General features: G+C 39.0%; 1 protein-coding gene across 2 annotated transcripts in view; it reads right to left on the reverse strand.

Annotated features, from left to right (window-relative positions):
• IL1RAPL1 (interleukin 1 receptor accessory protein like 1) overlaps positions 1–17,973 on the reverse strand; it is a 1,447,392-nt gene that overhangs the window by 41,898 nt on the left and 1,387,521 nt on the right. For both annotated transcript variants that reach the window (XM_081568113.1, XM_081568115.1), the window contains exons 7-8: positions 12,719–12,851; positions 10,584–10,729 (exon numbers count right to left, since the gene is read on the reverse strand). In XM_081568113.1, the coding sequence (XP_081424239.1) occupies positions 10,584–10,729; positions 12,719–12,851 (279 nt within the window). The remainder of the gene's footprint in view (positions 1–10,583; positions 10,730–12,718; positions 12,852–17,973) is intronic.

Here is a 17,973-nt window from a genome sequence, read left to right on the forward strand (position 1 = left end):
ATGGAAGGACTGGTTTTATCCAGGATCATTCCCTTTTTATTCATTACTTGAGAAATATGCTAATAATCAGCTAAGAGTAGTCCTTTCTTTCCTAACAAAGATGCTGCTTGGATATTCCAATTCACTTTTAGGAAAACTGAATAACCAAAATGACTGAAAGGCAAAACTATACTATATAACAAATATCCATGCTATAGCTGATCAGGAAAAACAGGGATCGACAGACCTTTGAAAAGATATTTCACAGCTGAGGCAAAAATAACTTGGAGTTAACCTCACATAAATCATACATTTCATATTTGAGGAAATAGCTCAGAAGTTTAGTTTTCATGCTTGTAATTTTGGTGGCTGTCAAATAACATCGTTGGGATGTCCATATCAAGAAATTCAGCGGCACAAAAATCACTAATACTAGACAGTTTGGGCTCCTGGCATTCATAATAGGCTCCGATGTAGTTTTTGCTTGTTTCTTTGCTTTGGAGTTAGTTATCAAGAAGAAAAAAAAAAGAACTGGGGTCAGCTTACATGTCTTATGTAACTGAGGAGCAGAGAAGCAAGAAAATTTTACAGGATAGAATAAAACTTTGACTGCAAGTGGTCAGATCTTATTCAAAGAAAGAATCTGTTAAACCTGATGACTCTTATTTGGAGATGCTGCAGTAACATAACTAAAATTCTTTAATGTTTTGGTATTGCATAAACAAAGAAGGGCGAACTTCAGGAGGGGCGACTGTGAGGAGATACCCCTCGTCCAAGGTAAGGAGCATTGACTGTGCTTTGCTGGAGCAGCCGTGAAGAGATACCCCACGTTCAAGGTAAGAGAAACCCAAGTAAGATGGTAGGTGTTGCGAGAGGGCATCAGAGGGCAGACACACTGAAAGCATAATCACAGAAAACTAGCCAATCTGATCACACGGACCACAGCCTTGTCAACTTAATGAAACTAAGCCATGCCATATGGGGCCACCCAAGACAGATGGGTCATGGTGGAGAGGTCTGACAGAATGTGGTCCACTGGAGAAGGGCATGGCAAACCACTTCAGTATTCTTGCCTTGAGAACCCCATGAACAGTATGAAAAGGCAAAATGATAGGATACTGAAAGATGAACTCCCCAGGTCGGTAGGTGCTCAATATGCTACTGGAGATCAGTGGAGAAATAACTCCAGAAAGAATGATGGGATGGGGCCAAAGCAAAAACAATACCCAGCTCTGGATGTGACTGGTGATAGAAGCAAGGTCCGATGCTCTAAAGAGCAATATTGCATAGGAACCTGGAATGTTAGGTCCATGAATCAAGGCAAATTGGAAGTGGACAAACAGGAGATGGCAAGAGTGAACGTCGACATTCTAAGAATCAGCGAACTAAAATGGACTGGAATGGGTGAATTTAACTCAGATGACCATTATATCTACTACTGTGGACAGGAATCACTTAGAAGAAATGGAGTAGCCATCATGGTCAACAAAAGAGTCCGAAATGCAGTACTTGAATGCAATCTCAAAAACGACAGAATGCTCTCTGTTCATTTCCAAGGGAAACCATTCAATATCATGGTAATCCAAGTCTATGCCTCGACCAGTAACATTGAAGAAGCTGAAGTTGAATGGTTCTATGGAGACCAACAAGACCTTTTAGAACTAACACCCCCAAAAGATGTCCTTTTCATTATAGGGGACTGGTATGCAAAAGTAGGAAGTCAAGAAACACCTGGAGTAACAGGCAAAATTGGCCTTGGAGTACAGAATGAAGCAGGGCAAAGGCTAATAGAGTTTTGCCAAGAGAATGCACTGGTCATAGCAAACACGTTCTTCCAACAACACAAGAAAAGACTCTACACATGGACATCACCAGATGGTCAACACTGAAATCAGATTGATTATATTCTTTGCAGCCAAAGATGGAGAAGCTCTATACAGTCAGCAAAAACAAGACCGGGAGCTGACTGTGGCTCAGATCATGAACTCCTTATTGCCAAATTCAGACTTAAATTGAAGAAAGTAGGGAAAACCACTAGACCATTCAGGTATGACCTAAATCAAATCCCTTATGATTATACACTGGAAGTGAGAAATAGATTTAAGGAACTAGATCAGATAGAGTGCCTGATGAACTATGGATGGAGGTTCGTGACATTGACAGGAGACAGGAATCAAGACCATCCCCATGGAAAAGAAATGCAAAAAACCAAATGGCTGTCTGAGGAGGCCTTACAAATAGCTGTGAAAAAAGGAGAAGCGAAAAGCAAAGGAGAAAAGGAAAGATATTCTCATTTGAATGCAGAGTTTCAAAGAATAGCAAGGAGAGATAAGAAAGCCTTCCTCAGCGATCAATGCAAAGAAATAGAGGATAAAACAGAATGGGAAAGACTAGAGATCTCTTCATGAAAATTAGAGATACCAAGGGGACATTTCATGCAAAGATGGGCTCAATAAAGGACAGAAATGGTATGGACCTAACAGAAGCAGAAGATATTAAGAAGAGGTGGCAAGGATACACAGAAGAACTGCACAAAAAAGATCTTCACGACCCAGATAATCACGATGGTGTGATCACTCACCTAGAGCCAGACATCCTGGAATGTGAAGTCAAGTGGGCCTTAGGAAGCATCACTACGAACAAAGCTAGTGGAGGTGATGGAATTCCAGTTGAGCTATTTCAAATCCTGAAAGATGACGCTGTGAAAGTGCTGCACTCAATATGGCAGCAAATTTGGAAAATTCAGCAGTGGCCACAGGACTGGAAAAGGTCAGTTTTCATTCCAATCCCAAAGAAAGGCAATACCAAAGAATGCTCAAACTATTGCATAATTGCACTCATCTCACATGCTAGTAAAGTAATGCTCAAAATTCTCCAAGCCAGGCTTCAGTAATACATGAACCGTTAACTTCCAGATGTTCAAGCTGGTTTTAGAAAAGGCAGAGGAACCAGGGATCAAATTACCAACATCTGCTGGATCATCGAGAAAGCAAGAGAGTTCCAGAAAAACATCTATTTCTGCTTTATTGACTATGCCAAAGCCTTTGACTGTGTGGATCACAAGAAACTGTGGAAAATTCTGAAAGAGAGGGAATACCAGACCACCTGACCTGCCTCCTGAGAAACCTGTATGCAGGTCAGGAAGCAACAGTTAGAACTGGACATGGAACAACAGACTGGTTCCAAATAGGCAAAGGAGTACGTCAAGGCTGTATATTGTCACCCTGTTTATTTAACTTATATGCAGAGTACATCGTGAGAAACGCTGGGCTGGAAGAAGCACAAGCTGGAATCAAGATTGCCGGGAGAAATATCAATAACCTCTGATATGCAGATGACACCACCCTTATGGCAGAAAGTGAAGAAGAACTAAAAAGTCTCTTGATGAAAGTGAGAGAGGAGTGAAAAAGTTGGCTTAAAGCTCAACATTCAGAAAATTAAGATCATGGCATCTGGTCCCATTACTTCATGGGAAATAGATGGGGAAACAGTGGAAACAGCGTCAGACTTTATTTTTGGGGGCTCCAAAATCACTGCAGATGGTCATTGCAGCCATGAAATTAAAAGACATGTACTCCTTGGAAGGAAAGTTGTGACCAACCTAGAAAGCATATTAAAAAGCAGAGACATTACTTTGCCAACAAAGGTCCATCTAGTCAAGGCTATGGTTTTTCCAGTAGTCATGTATGGATGTGAGAGTTGGACTCATGTATGGATGTGAGAGAGGACTGGGAAGCCTGGACTCCAAAGAAAGCTGAGCACCAAAGAATCGATGCTTTTGAACTGTGGTGTTAGAGAAGACTCTTGAGAGTCCCTTGGACTGCAAGGAGATCCAACCAGTCCATCCTAGAGGACATCAGCCCTGGGTGTTCATTGAAAGGACTGATGTTGAAGCTGAAACTCTAATACTTTGGCCACCTCATGGGAAGAGTTGACTCACTGGAAAAGACCCTGATGCTGGGAAGAATTGGGGGCAGGAGGAGAAGGGGACGACAGAGGATGAGATGGCTGGATGGCATCAGCGACTTGATGGGCATGAGTTTGGGTAAACTCCAGGATTTGGTGATAGACAGGGAGGCCTGGCATGCTGCGATTCATGGGGTGGCAAAGAGTCGGATGTGACTGAGTGACTGAACTGAACTGAAGCAAAGAAGAGGGATAACATATGACCTCTCACACAGATGCATAGAACAGTCTTATGGACTCTGAGGGAGAAGGTGAGGGTGGGACGTTCTGGGAGAATAGCATTGAAACATGTATATTATCATATGTGAAACAGAACACCATTCCATGTTCGATGCATGAGTCAAATGCTCAGGGCCGGGGCAATGGGATGACCCAGAGGGATGGGATGGGGAGGGAGGTGGGAGGGGGGTCCAGGAAGGGGAACACAAGTAAACCCATGGCTGATTCATGTCAATGTATGGCAAAAACCACTACAATATTGTAAAGTAATTAGCCCCCAACTAAAATAAATTAATTTATTAAAAAAAAAAATGACCTCTCCAAATATGTCTCTTTGGTATAAAGATAACTTAAGGCCGATCATTTTTAAGAAACAGCAGACACAGGAGAAGCTCTAAAAATCCAGTAGAAGTTACTCTTTGTAAGAGATCTTTACAATTATAAAAGAAATCTTCTGTTTTAACAGTGTTTCCCTTCCTCTACCAGGAAGAGGATGACTTTCAATCTCCAGAAACTCATCAATGGTGGTGGCAGAGGCTTAAATCTGCATAACAACCATGCCCATTGTTACTGTGCTTTTCTTGGATACCTCCCATAACTGGCCTCCCATGCTCCCCAACTCTCTTTTGTCTTTCCTGGAGATATTATTGAAGGTGCTGGCTTGGGCCATTTCAAGGGGCTACTCAGTTTTCCTGGCTATTTCACATGTATTTAGGAGGAAGATATATAGTAAATTTATGTTTGCTTTTCTCCCATTAATCTATCTTATACAGCCAAGAACCTAGAAGGGTAGAGGGAAAATTATTTTTCTTTCCCAACAGCAACAACTCAAAAAAATGACTCTTCTGTGTCTGCCTAATGAAGGACTGGGAAGCCTGGTGTGCTGCAGTCCATGGGGTCACGAAGAATTAGATACGAATTAGTGACTGAACAACAACTCAGTTTTTAATGGTCTTTTTAGGAAGATGCAGCCGTATAGAGAAGTAGGAGGTTTTGATGTCTGGGCAAAGTTTGGCTTTTCTATATTCTGAAATCAGTGGCCGAAGATGTTAAAGGATGAGCCCCAAAAGAGCTTTACACTGTTCTATTGTCTTCCTGTATCTTGCAGCAAATAAATGCACGAGGTAGATACTAACAAGGATGGTGGCACATATCACAAAAGTGACCCATTATAAGAAGGGATAAGGAGTCCACTGGGTCTAAATTCATCTGGCTTTAAAACAATGCATCCTAAATGATGTGGATGTTAATTATGTTAGTGAAAATATTCCAAGGACTAGGGAGTTAGAGAGCAAGTCTAATTCCCATGGATTTCACTCTTTCGGGGGCTTCCCTGGTAGCTGAGATGGTAAAGAATCTGCCTACAATGCAGGAGACCTGGGTTCAATCCCTGAGTCGGGAAGATCCCCTGGAGAAGGGAATGGCTACCCACTCCACTATTCTTACCTGGCGAATTCCATTGACAGAGGAACCTGGTGGTACAGTCCATGGGGTCGCAAAGAGTCGGCTACGACTGACTGAGCGATTAACACACACATACCTTCTAAAAACAAGTATTTCCTGTAGTGAGGAGCTAAAATTTGAGCTTCCCAGGTGGCTCAGTGGTAAAGATACGGCCTGCCAATGCAGAAAATGTGGGTTTGATCCCTGGGTCAGCAAGATCCCCTGGAGGAGGAAATGGCAACCCACTCCAGTATTCTTGCCTGGGAAATCCCACGGACAGAGGAGCCTGGTAGACTACAGTCCACAGGGTCACAGAGAGTGGGACAGGACTGAAGTGATTTAACACACACACTCTTCAGAGGGAGGGAGAGAGGGAAAGGAAGTGAGATTTCACATCCAAGAGTTAAAATGGGTTTGAGGAGGAATAGAGGAAAACTAGATGTTTATCATTATTAACTAGTGCTAGTCTCTGAGACAGATACTTTGCCAGTTTCCAAACTACTTCATGATGAATGAATTGCCATATTATTGTAATCAATATATCTAAACAACAATTCACAACAGGACTGTTAATGAACATTCCCTTTATGTGACAGTTTCAAAGCCAAACGTCCCCTAGAAGCACAATTCTACATTAGAAATGCTTAATATCAAAGTAGTTTAAAAAGCAGATGATGACATTTCAAATTATATTGGTTCTGACTTCCTGATCGTTGAATTTTATGAGTGCCAGGCACATAGTAGGTTGTTAACAATTGCCATTAAATGCATGAATAAATTAATGAAGATCTCCCATAGGACAGTACATTCAAACTAAAGTAAATCTAGTATAAGGAAAAATATAGACTCAACAGAGCAAAATTGCCAGTGCTAAAGCTGACCATTTTAATGAAAGATAAATTAGATGTGAAGGAATTTTTAATGAGACATGTTATTGCTGCATCCTAAATTATCCAGATTATCACATAGTTGGAGTAGAAAAATCATGTAAGAGCTGCTAACATGGTGATCAATATGTCAGACACTGTGATATATATTGATACATATTAAGTTTATTCCTCATAGCTGCTCTGTATGGAAAGTACTATCATTATTCCCCATTTTATACAAGAGAAATTTGAGACTCACAGAGAGTATGGGATTTGTCCAAGATAGCACAGTATGTAGAGAGTGGGTTTTGCACAGACAGCCTTACTCCAGAGTCCACACCCTTAAACATTAAACTGCTTTGCTCCAGAGAGTAAACACATCTACACTGTGAGGTCATCCAGAATTAGAGTGTGGACAAGGAACTCAGAGAATGAAAAAGAAACTTAAGACGGCCTGGTGAGTGCAAGAGTGGCTAGGCCAAAGTCGGAGCACAATGATGCTCGGTATCTGTCTGGAGAATTGTTTGTGTTAGAGACATGGAAAACATACAAATGATGGGCAAATAAAAGATTGGGGTTTTGGAGGGAAGCTGAAAGTCAGTGTTGGATGCATGGTTAAATTGGGGAGCAGTGATTAGGAACCTAAGCAAAGGCATCTGGGTAAAAGGTTCAGAGACTTACATAGGGAATTCAATTCAATAGGCAATGGTGGAGACAAGAGATAACACAGTAGGCAATGTATCTACTCTTTGCTTTGGTTCTTTTTGGAACAAAGATCTAACTCTCAAGCTTCTCAGGCCAGGGACTAGAGTGAGGAATACGGCTCAAGGCAGTCATACACCAATGTGGCCCATTGGCCATTGTTTTATTCTATTACCTAGTTCTCTGTAGAGCATGTGACATGACCCTAACTGTCCCAGTACCTTCCTTGGCTGTAGGAATCAACAACCCCGGATATTCTCAAGCAAAAGGCAAATTTCCTAGTAAATTTTCAGCCAGTTTTTGTGGAAATTAGATTTTTTTTAAAGAGAAAAGGCTGGCCCAGAATCTACCCTAGCTCAATCCTAGGTGTACTGTTTATTGTAGTATTGTCTTGGCATTAAGGACAATTCAGCTGAGACAGGTGGTGATATCTCAAAGAATCTACAACACCCATTGGAGGGTCCTGACATCATTTTTATTATGCTAACAATACTGAACTAAAGATAACAGTGGAGGGGGAAAAAAGTTATTTTGGCAAAGGTACGTCCTGGCAAGTTTACTTGTCAGAAGAATGGATAATTACTGACTTATGAGATCTGTATTCATCAAATGCTTTAACGTATCTCTCTATGCAAGTTTTAAGAAGAAAGACTTTGAAGGCCTGTAAGATAGTTAAGGGATTTATAAGTCAACAGCAGAAGAATATGATTCACAGTAACAGCTTCTGGCTCTTCTCTGAGCTTTAGGCTTCTGAGCAATACAGCCAGTCATCTAGAATGACAGCCATTTGACTCTCGCAGGGACCCTGTGATCAAAATTATCAGCTCCCATGTGCTGTGCCTCCCTTGAGCTTCTGAACCTTTCAGAGCTGGGGAACTTGTAGTTATGGCATCTGTTAACCAGAGTCTTTTGTTTTTTCCCACAGATGGTTGGGATAGATCATTCCACATGCTGATAAGCCTCTCCAGGGTAGGAGATGCATGGCTACCATTGTGAATTGATGACTCATTTGCTGCAGCTCCCTTAAAAGGAAGGTGAACACTAACTTTAAGAGGGGCTTTTGGAGTACATGACCTTGAAGGACACTTTCTGGCTTCTTTTTTTTTTTTTTTTTTTTTTTTTTTATAAATTTATTTATTTTACTTGGGGGCTAATTACTTTACAATATTGTAATAGTTTTTGCCATACATTGACAAGAATCAGCCATGGGTTTACATGTGTTCCCCTTCCCGAACCCCCCACCCACCTCCCTCCCCCACTTTCTGGCTTCTTAATGCTTTTAGTTTACTGAAGATAAAATGCTGGTGGCATAAATACATATTTGAGAAACACTGTGGAAGGTGTAAGTACTGAAGAGTGCTCTAACACTGTTCACCACTTTCTTCTTCATGTTTAGGAAATCTGGCAGTATTGGAAAAGTTTTTTCAAACGATTTCTTTGATTCCTCAGTCATTTATGTTTGTAGTACTGGAAGCTTTCTTAGCTATGGGCAACTTAACCTTAGACCACACATGCTAAAAATAGCCTGGCGGTGTTTGACCCTTCCTGACCCTTGTGTGCCTGTCTGCTAGATGAGAGCTTTAATAGTTGTATCCTCCTTGGAAATGATCCAGCTTCCTTCCTTCTTCCTATGATCTCTACTTAACTGTCACTCCTACTTTATCCTAAAAAGAAATAAACGTCATTAAAGCCAACAGATTTTTAGATGAGCCCTCTATCTTTCCTCTATTACCTTCCTTCTTGAAGAATAATTCAGATTCTGTAATTAGACTCTTCATTTCCAAAGAGTGATCAGAATGGTGAAAGTATTTTATCCGCATAAAAGAAGAACGAATAAAAGGAACTAAAGCAGCTGAATCTATGGAAGTGAAGGCCCAGAAGGATTATGGGGACTGTCATCAAACTTTTGAAGGGCTATTTTGGGGAAGAGAGATTAAAAATGGGGTCATGGGGTAGATAGACAGTGAAATAGGAATGTTTTCTAATTGTTAGGTTTTTCCAAAGGAGGAACGTGATCCAGTATAAGCTGACAGATCACCAGGGAAGATGCTACAGAATAGTTCAATTATACAACATCTAGGCTACTTTCAACCCTGGGAATATTTCTGTCCTTTTATATGTGTAATATTTCTATTCTAAGTCCCTTCATTGACTGACAAACAATCAGACTGCTTACTAGCTGCTGCTTAACTTTTCCCTCTATTAACATCTCCCCAAAAGTAAACTATTTGAATATTACAGTCACCTTGACAACAGAGGTGTCTATTTTAATAGCTTTCAGTAACATTATTCAAAGGGAATCTATTGTCCAATAAAGTCCTTGGCATTCTCTTTCTTTTCCAACCTCAAAGAGTTTAGGATGAAACATGTGCTTTGAAATTAAAATCACTGTAAATTGGCTGAGTAAGAGAATGTTTCCACTTAGCGTAATGTAGAAAAAAAATGTTTTCTCTTGTAATGTACATGAAAAAATTTCACCAACAAAAAGGCATGGCTCAAATTTTACAATCATCTATAATTTCAAACAATTCAATATATATTTATATATATTTTAACCCTGTGTGTAAGGTATTGGGATTGCTGTGGAATCAGATTTATTGTAGCCGATGTCACACTCAACCAAAACATACCTTACTTAAATTGCTAATGATGAACAATAATTGAAAAATAATTCACTAGTCAATTATTATTAATCATGGGAGGATATTACACATGTAAAAGTTATCTAAGGCAGAAAAAAAAATGAAGTAAAATGGGGAATCCATTGGATGTAATTTGTACACTCAAGGAACAACCTTTCAACTAAGAGCATAATCTTTGACTTAAAACTCTCTTGGTTATTTTTAATTGGTTTGCTTACTTCTAATATTATTAATAGCATTTAACTAAATACTTCCTGTGCGTAGGCTCTGTGACAAGCTCTTCACACTTAGTGTTTTCTTTCATCCGTAAAATCCACTAAGAGTTGAGATTATTATTTTTCCCATTTCATATTATCAGGGAACTGAAGCTTAAGGAAGTTAGATATCATTCCCAAGGTTATATAGCTGGCATTAAAACAGAGAAAGGGGGACTTCCCTGGTGATCCAGTGGTTAAGACTCCCCACTTTGATTGTAGGGGCCACAGGTTTGATCCCTGGTTGGGGAACTAAGATCCTGCATACCTAATGGCACAGCTGGCGGAGGGGAAGAAAAAGGAATCTGAATATCTAAATTTGACTCCAGTGCCTGAGCTAGTCACCCATCCACTGTGCTATCTGCTTTGATGGCCTTACTGCTAATGTAATTGTTTTATTTGGGATAAATTTATGTAAAAAAAAACAATTTTTTTTACCTTCCAATTATTTCACTTCCATTAAAGGTTAAGTCAACTACTCAAAATCAAACTTAGAAGGTTACACTCACCCCGTTTGTGAAGGAGAACACTAGCATGCCGACGTCCATTTCCATTTTCAACATAACAGGAGTAATTTCCCAAGTCACCTTCTTCTACAGAGTCCACAATTAATGAGATGGAAACTTCCTGTTCCCCAAGATGCTCCTTGAGGATTCTAAAATATAAAGCAAAATTAAACAAAAAAACCCCCACACAAACATGCACACACACGAAAGAAAAAAAATTTAGATGAATCTGATATGAAAAAATCTACAGCATCTATGCTTCAAATTTGGTCATGGATTGATGCTATCTTAATTAAATTATATCATGCCCTTTTCTTCTTCACTTCTAATAAGGAAGCTTGTCTTTGTAGATGCTAATGAAGTTGCAGTTAATTATCTCTCTTAGCAGGACAATCATACTGTCATAATAAAGAGGTGAGAGAGACCTTGAAGAAAAGTTTACAAATTGCTTTCCCTTTAAGAAGAAATATGATGTAAGGGTGGGATAAGAAATTCTAGTGTCTTAGGCTGGAGGACTAATTATCTATCAAGTTAATTTTAAAGAAAGGAAGGATAGAAAATTTCTGAGCTATTTTGACATTTCAGTTGCAACCTCTAGCCTGGCATTTTTTTTAAAGTACAAATCAACTCCTATTTTTAAAGAAATATGAAATTACAAAACCATAGACTAAATGTTCTGATGAAGCATTTAATTCTGACATTTAAAATTCATGGTAGATGCTCACTAACCTCACTGTCAAGGATTTTAACAATCTTTTTAGAACAAATGGAAACTTCAAAGTAGGGCGCCCTTGCCATGCTCACCAAGTTTCCATCTTTACTCTCCCACCCCTTTGGTAACTCATGCTTGCACAATACTTCCTCATGAAGAATTAAAGAAAAAAATACCTTTCTAGAACATTCCCTGAGCACCCACAAAAGGAGAGAGGGGGAAAGTTAGGAGGTTTATTGTCCTATAACCTTAGCATTTCAGAGTGTATGAGTATAAGATAATAGTGAAGTTTTAAACATGAAAAATGGCAGAGGAACATTTTAGTATGTATTGAAGAATTGCTCATTTGGGCATTTCAGAACCTGACTGCAATGTTATATTCCTGGGTATTTGTTGCAAGGAAGAAAATTCCAGTAGAAATAACCCTCTGTGACATTTTTATAGGTTTTTATTTTCTATTGAAAACCTTTTTCTCTTATAACTTTCCTCAAGTTTTAAAAGTCCTCACATTTGAGAAGAAGAATTTGGTTAAAATGCTCACGTATACCCACAAGAGGTGATTTTTAGATTGGAGAATGTTTACAAATGATCTGCATTTTTATTCACTTATAATTTATTAATTAATATATTTGCTTATTTACATTATGAATAAAAATGAGTATCTGTATATAAGTGTACTTTTAGTCATAACTGAATACCTCAATATTTAAAATTAAGCAAACAAATATGTTAATTATTTTTAAAAAAAGAAGAGGCATAAGCATTATGCCCTCAAAATAATTGTATTTTTATGATTATTTGCTATTATTCCACTATATTAATATTTAGACCTTAAAGTCAGACCATAAAAGGTAATAAAAGCATTTTTGTATTCTTTACCCTTCCTATCAAGTATTTTATAGTCTACACGATGCCTCAGATATGTAGAAACATATAAAAGGAAGTGACAGAGATGATGTTTGAATCCTAAGAAACATGATGCTGAATCCTAAAAACCTGTTAACGCTGAGTTGGCCAAAAAGTTCATTTCTGTTTTTCCAGACGATGGTACAGAAAAACCAGAACAAACTTTTTGGCCACCCAATATTTCCTCTCAACAATTAAAAAAAAAGAGCTCTTATCAATCAAAGGTACAATATCACATTTTCCATATTTGATGCTATTTTGGTAATCTCACATTCAGTTTATTCCTTAGTGGAAAATTCCTTTTTATTTCTCTTAAATTCTTTGCAAATGGCACTCAGGTTTTACAATTTCATAGTCACTCCCTCAAGGATATTTTTCCTCCTTGCCATTAAATGTTGTAACATTTTTAGTATGATAGTAAAACACCCCCAACCCCCTTCTTTTTTAGCTCACTTTCTATTCACTAACACAGCCAATGTGAATCCTGACTGTACAAGTTAAAAGAGAAAAATTACTTTACCTAATGTCACTTTCCCAAACTCGATTTTCATCCAGATCTTCAATAAACTTCTCTCCTTTCATCCAGTAAATTAAAGGACTGACATCTCCACTGTACCCAAAGAAAGCTCTGCAGGTGAGATTAGCTGAATCGCCTATGGAGAGAAGTGATAGAAATGTGTTTTAAAACTGTTGATACACTCTTAATTTAGGCAAATTGGCACATAAAACTTTAATCACTTCATTGATTTAATGACACATCTCTCTAAATCAATATTTTTCACATATTTTCTATCTGTCAAATTAACAGAATGTGTGCTTTTGGCAGCTTGCTTAATGGAATGTGAATTACTTATCAGATTATGAAGAACACTGGTCAGTTATTCTGCAGAACTTTACTTTCATTTAAGTTTGCCTGATGTTTCCACATGAATAGATTGAGGTTATGAATTATTGGGAAGGGTACTTCAGAGGTGATGTGCATTTCTTAAAGCACATGCTCAGTTGCTTCAGTCATGTCCGACTCTTTGCCACCCTACGGACTGCAGCCCACCAGGCTCCTCTGTCCATAGGATTCTCCAGGCAAGAATACTGGAGTGGGTTGCCATTTCCTTCTCCAGGGGATCTTCCCAACCCAGGGATCGAACCTGGGTCTGCAATGGCAGGTAGGTTTTTTACTACTGCGATATCAGACAAGTATATAATGTTGATAATATGAGATTTTATAAAGCAGTTAGAAGATGTTTCTCAGTCCTGAACGTGGGAAGGAGAAAGAGAACCAAATCTTTCGATGGGAAAGAAATGGAAGTGCAAAATACAGGATTCCTTACAAATGTTACTAAAATATTTGTACTATATGAGGAATAGTATTTTAATTAAGGAAACCAGCACACATTCAGGTAAAAAACCACATTATTAAAATACAAATGGACAACATCTGAGAATAAATATTTGGGCTGTTTATAAAACATAAAATCAATAATACTACTGTGGAGATGAGTTTCTTCCAGTGTACTACTCAAGAGAGGCCACTGTAATGATGAATACAGATTGATTACTTAATAAGGTAAGTGGAAGTCCCTGACTGAAAAGTGGGAGCGAATTTAATGCCAGCAGAAAGTAAGGCATATTTCTGGACAAGTAACATGATTTTGCGAACACCTGATTTCCTCAAGCCTCAGGCAGCATTAGGGAACTGAAATATTCCAGTACTATTATAGTTTTAAGATCTTGCTGCCTCCAAGTAGAGCTAGAAAATGTGGGATGGCAAAGAGACCGACAGGGACTTGCTCCAGAATGGACTGGAGCAGGGGAACTCTTAAGGACACCTTAAGTAAGGCAAGTTGATTCATTTCATAAGTTTCTGAGAATATTCTAGAGGACTTTAATAAATCTGTGACTTTAAGGTAAAGAGAAGGAGGTTCCTAAAGTCTAAGAGCTAAGCTATGAGCTAATAGTGAACATTGCCTGAAACTGGGCTTATCAGTGATTCTACCATATAAACCTAGAGAAAAGCATAATACACTTACAGTTGCACTCTTTCTAAGTCCTGGTATGGGTCAACCTATATGTAAACTTTATTCTCCAAGTTCTACAAGAAAATTTTTATTGGATAAAATTCATATTATCTTATGTCCATTGTGTTCATAGCTGAATTCTTGCTCTTCTAATATTTTTAAGATGGCATGATACAGCCTTTCCTTTTGTCTTATCCTTCTTTATGTCTGAATGTCCTCCAAGTAAGTGATTCCTTAAAGACTTTGATTCTATATGCAATAATCATTATTAGTGACCACATAAGTCAAGCTCAAAAATGTCTACAAACTTTTAAGAGGCAAAATGGAGCTTTAAATAATCTCCTATATTATTAATTTTGATACATAAGTATTTTGTTAATATTTTAATATGCAACCCCCCTCCCTGGGAGAATAATTTACCTTACACAATGGATAACTGAATGTCAATCTTTTTTTTATTATTTTTTTAATTTTTTATTTTAATAAATTTATTTATTTTAGTTGGGGGCTAATTACTTTACAATATTGTAGTGGTTTTTGCCATACATTGACATGAATCAGCCATGGGTTTACATGTGTTCCCCATCTTGAACCCCCCCTCCCACCTCTGAATGTCAGTCTTACTGATTGGAAATCACAGATTTCTATGGGAAATGTCAATCCAATGATACAGAACAATTTTTAAATCCAGTATTCTTTGCTTTTAGATTTTTCTAAGAGCACTGGCTTTTATGTAACTCAGCTACCTGTTACAGTGTCAAGGTAGTCATAAATTCAACAGTAAATTTCAAAATACTACATAGTATGATGATTAATATCATATGCCAAGAGAATCAGCATATATTACAGAGTTCAAAAATTTACATGTCAATAATTTACACAATCTGTGTTTTAAGGGAACAAGATTTAGCTTTTAGGTAGGAGTTACTGACTGAAACTCATAAATAGAAATCTCCAGAAATTATCTAATTTTCCATTACAGTTTTACTAAATTTGGGGGATCATAAATAATGATCATGTCACTAGCAACTCAGCCTGACATTCTTTAGCAGAGAAGTCAACTGACTCCCTCATTGGGAACTGAATTTTTCTCTCGTCACCCTCCTACCTTCCCAGACCAACTGATCTGCTATTATCTAATTCCTCCTTGTTATCGACTATTGGCCTTGTGCCGTCACACCTAGTAAATGGCTCCTGCACCCATGTAAGAAATGATTGGCTTTTTCAATCACCTTTGCTCACCTTGCCTTTGACTACCTATCATGCCTTGAGCTCCAGTACTAGGGGTATCCCAAGTGCTATGGGGGCACCCGGAGGACCTCTGCTAAGACCTGGGTTGGGCTTACTGTGGGTTAGAGAGTGGAATTCATGCAAAGAATAAAAGAAGGTGGAGGGAAAAATAGAAAAGTATTCCAGGTAGAGAGGAAAGAACATGAGTGACAGAATGCCAGGGAACTTTGGAGGAAGTCAGTAACTTCAGAGTCGTTGAAGCTAAACTACATGTAGTGGGGTAGAGTTGGGGTGAGGATTTGGGGGAAAATCATGAGGCCAGAGCAGTGGCAGCCCTGATCTCCCATGGAGGCCATGTTGAAGATGTGGGAACTCCCATTTAAGGGCAATTCTAAGTTGGGAAAAGGTTTCAGGTAGGAGATTGATATGGGCACACTTGCAGTCTAAAGACATCACTCTTTTTGTATTTGCCAAACTGGGATTGGATCCAAGAGAATTGAGAAAGATTGAGAATTTTATGATACTTCAGGACCATATAAGGAACCATCACTGCAAAGAGAGGATTATTTCCACATAATTTCTTCCTTCCTTTCTTACTTGTTTTTTGGCCGCACCACTTGGCATGTGGGATCTTTGTTCCCCAACCAGGAATCGAACCCCAGCCCCCTTCATTGAAAGCACAGAGTCTTAACCACTGGACCACCAGGGAAGTCCCTCCACATAGTTTCTTAAAAGGACAAAGTACAGGTTATAGCAATGATGACAGATCACTGTGCTTTTTATCAATGTGATAGTAGGAAGCCTCTCAAAGGACAGATTACAAGGAAGCCTGATAAGGTAGAAAACACATTTTTTAATTTTATAATTTACCTGCATCACTGTGTGTGTGTAGGAGAGAGAGACAGACAGATTAAACAGTTGCCAGCTGCTTCTCAAAACAATCAGGAGAGAAAGTCAACTTGAGTAGAGATCTGTTCTGTGAAGTTGTTGTTGTTCAGTTGATCAGTCGTGTCAGACTCCTTGCGACCCCATGGACTGCAGCATGCCAGGCCTCCCTGTCCTTCTCTATCTCCCCAAGTTTGCTCATACTCATGTCCATTGGGTTGATGATGCCATCCAATCATCATCTGTCGCCCACTTCTTGTCCTGCCCTCAATCTTTCTCAGCATCAGGGTCTTTTCCAAAGAGTCAGCTCTTCACATCAGGTGGGCAAAGTACTGAAGCTTCAGCTTCAGCATCAGTCCTTCTAATGAATATTCAGGGTTGATTTCCTTTAGGATTGATTGGTTGGATCTCCTTGCTGTCCAAGGGACTCTCAAGAGTCTTCTCCGGCACTACAGTTCAAAAGGAACAATTCTTCCGTGCTCAGCCTCCTTTCTGATTCAACTCTCACATGCATAAATGACTACTGGAAAAACCATAGCTTTAACTAGATGGACCTTTGTCAGCCAAGTGATGTCTCTGCTTTTTAAAATGCTGTCTAGGTTTGTCATAGCTTTTCTTCCAAGGAGCAAGCACCTTTTAATTACATGGCTGCAGTCACTGTCCACAGTGATTTTGGAACCCCCCAAAATATTCTGTCACTGTTTCCATTTTTTCCCCATCTATTTGCCATGAAGTGATGGGACCAGATGCCATGATCTTAGTTTTTTGCATGTTGAGTTTTAAGTCAGCTTTTTACTCTCCTCTTTCACTTTTATCAAGAGGCTCTTTAGCTCCTCTTTGCTTTATGCCATAAGGGTGGTGTCATCTGCATATCTGAGGTTACTGAAATTTCTCCTGGCAATCTTGATTCCAGCTTGAGCTTCATCCAGCCTGGCATCTTGCATGATGTAATCTGCATATAAGTTAAATAAGCCGGGTGACAATATACAGCCTTGATGTACTCCTTTCCCAATTTTGAACCAGACTGTTGTTCCATGTCCAGTTCTAACTGCTGCTTCTTGATTTGCATACAGGTTTCTCAGGAGGCAGGTAAAGTGGTATGGTATTCCCATCTCTTGAAGAATTTTCCACAGTTTATTGTGATCCACATAGTCAAAGGCTTCAGTCAATGAAGCAGAAGTAGATGTTTTTCTGGAACTCTCTTGCCTTTTTGATGATCCAACAGATGTTGGCAGTTTGATCTCTGGTTCCTCTGCCTTTTCTAAAACCAGCTTGAACATCTGGAAGTTCTCGGTTCACGTACTGTTGAAGCCTACCTTGAAGGATTTTGAGCATTACCTTGCTAGCATGTGAAATGAGTGCAATTGTGGGGTAGTTTGAACATTCTTTGGCATTGCTCTTCTTTGGGATTGGAATGAGAACTGACCTTTTCCAGTCCTGTGGCCACTGCTGAGTTTTCCAAATTTGCTGGCATATTGAGTGCAGCACTTTCACAGCATCATCTTTTAGGATTTGAAATAGCTCAGCTGAATTCCATCACCTCCACTAGCTTTGTTCATAGTAATGCTTCCTAAGGCCCACTTGACTTCATACTACAGAATGTATGGCTCTAGGTGAGTGACCACATCATCGTGGTTATCAGGGT

This window comes from Giraffa tippelskirchi, chromosome X (genome assembly GCF_054371585.1).
Source record: "Giraffa tippelskirchi isolate mGirTip1 chromosome X, T2T-mGirTip1v1.2.pri, whole genome shotgun sequence".
In the NCBI taxonomy this organism is placed as follows: Eukaryota; Metazoa; Chordata; class Mammalia; order Artiodactyla; family Giraffidae; genus Giraffa; species Giraffa tippelskirchi.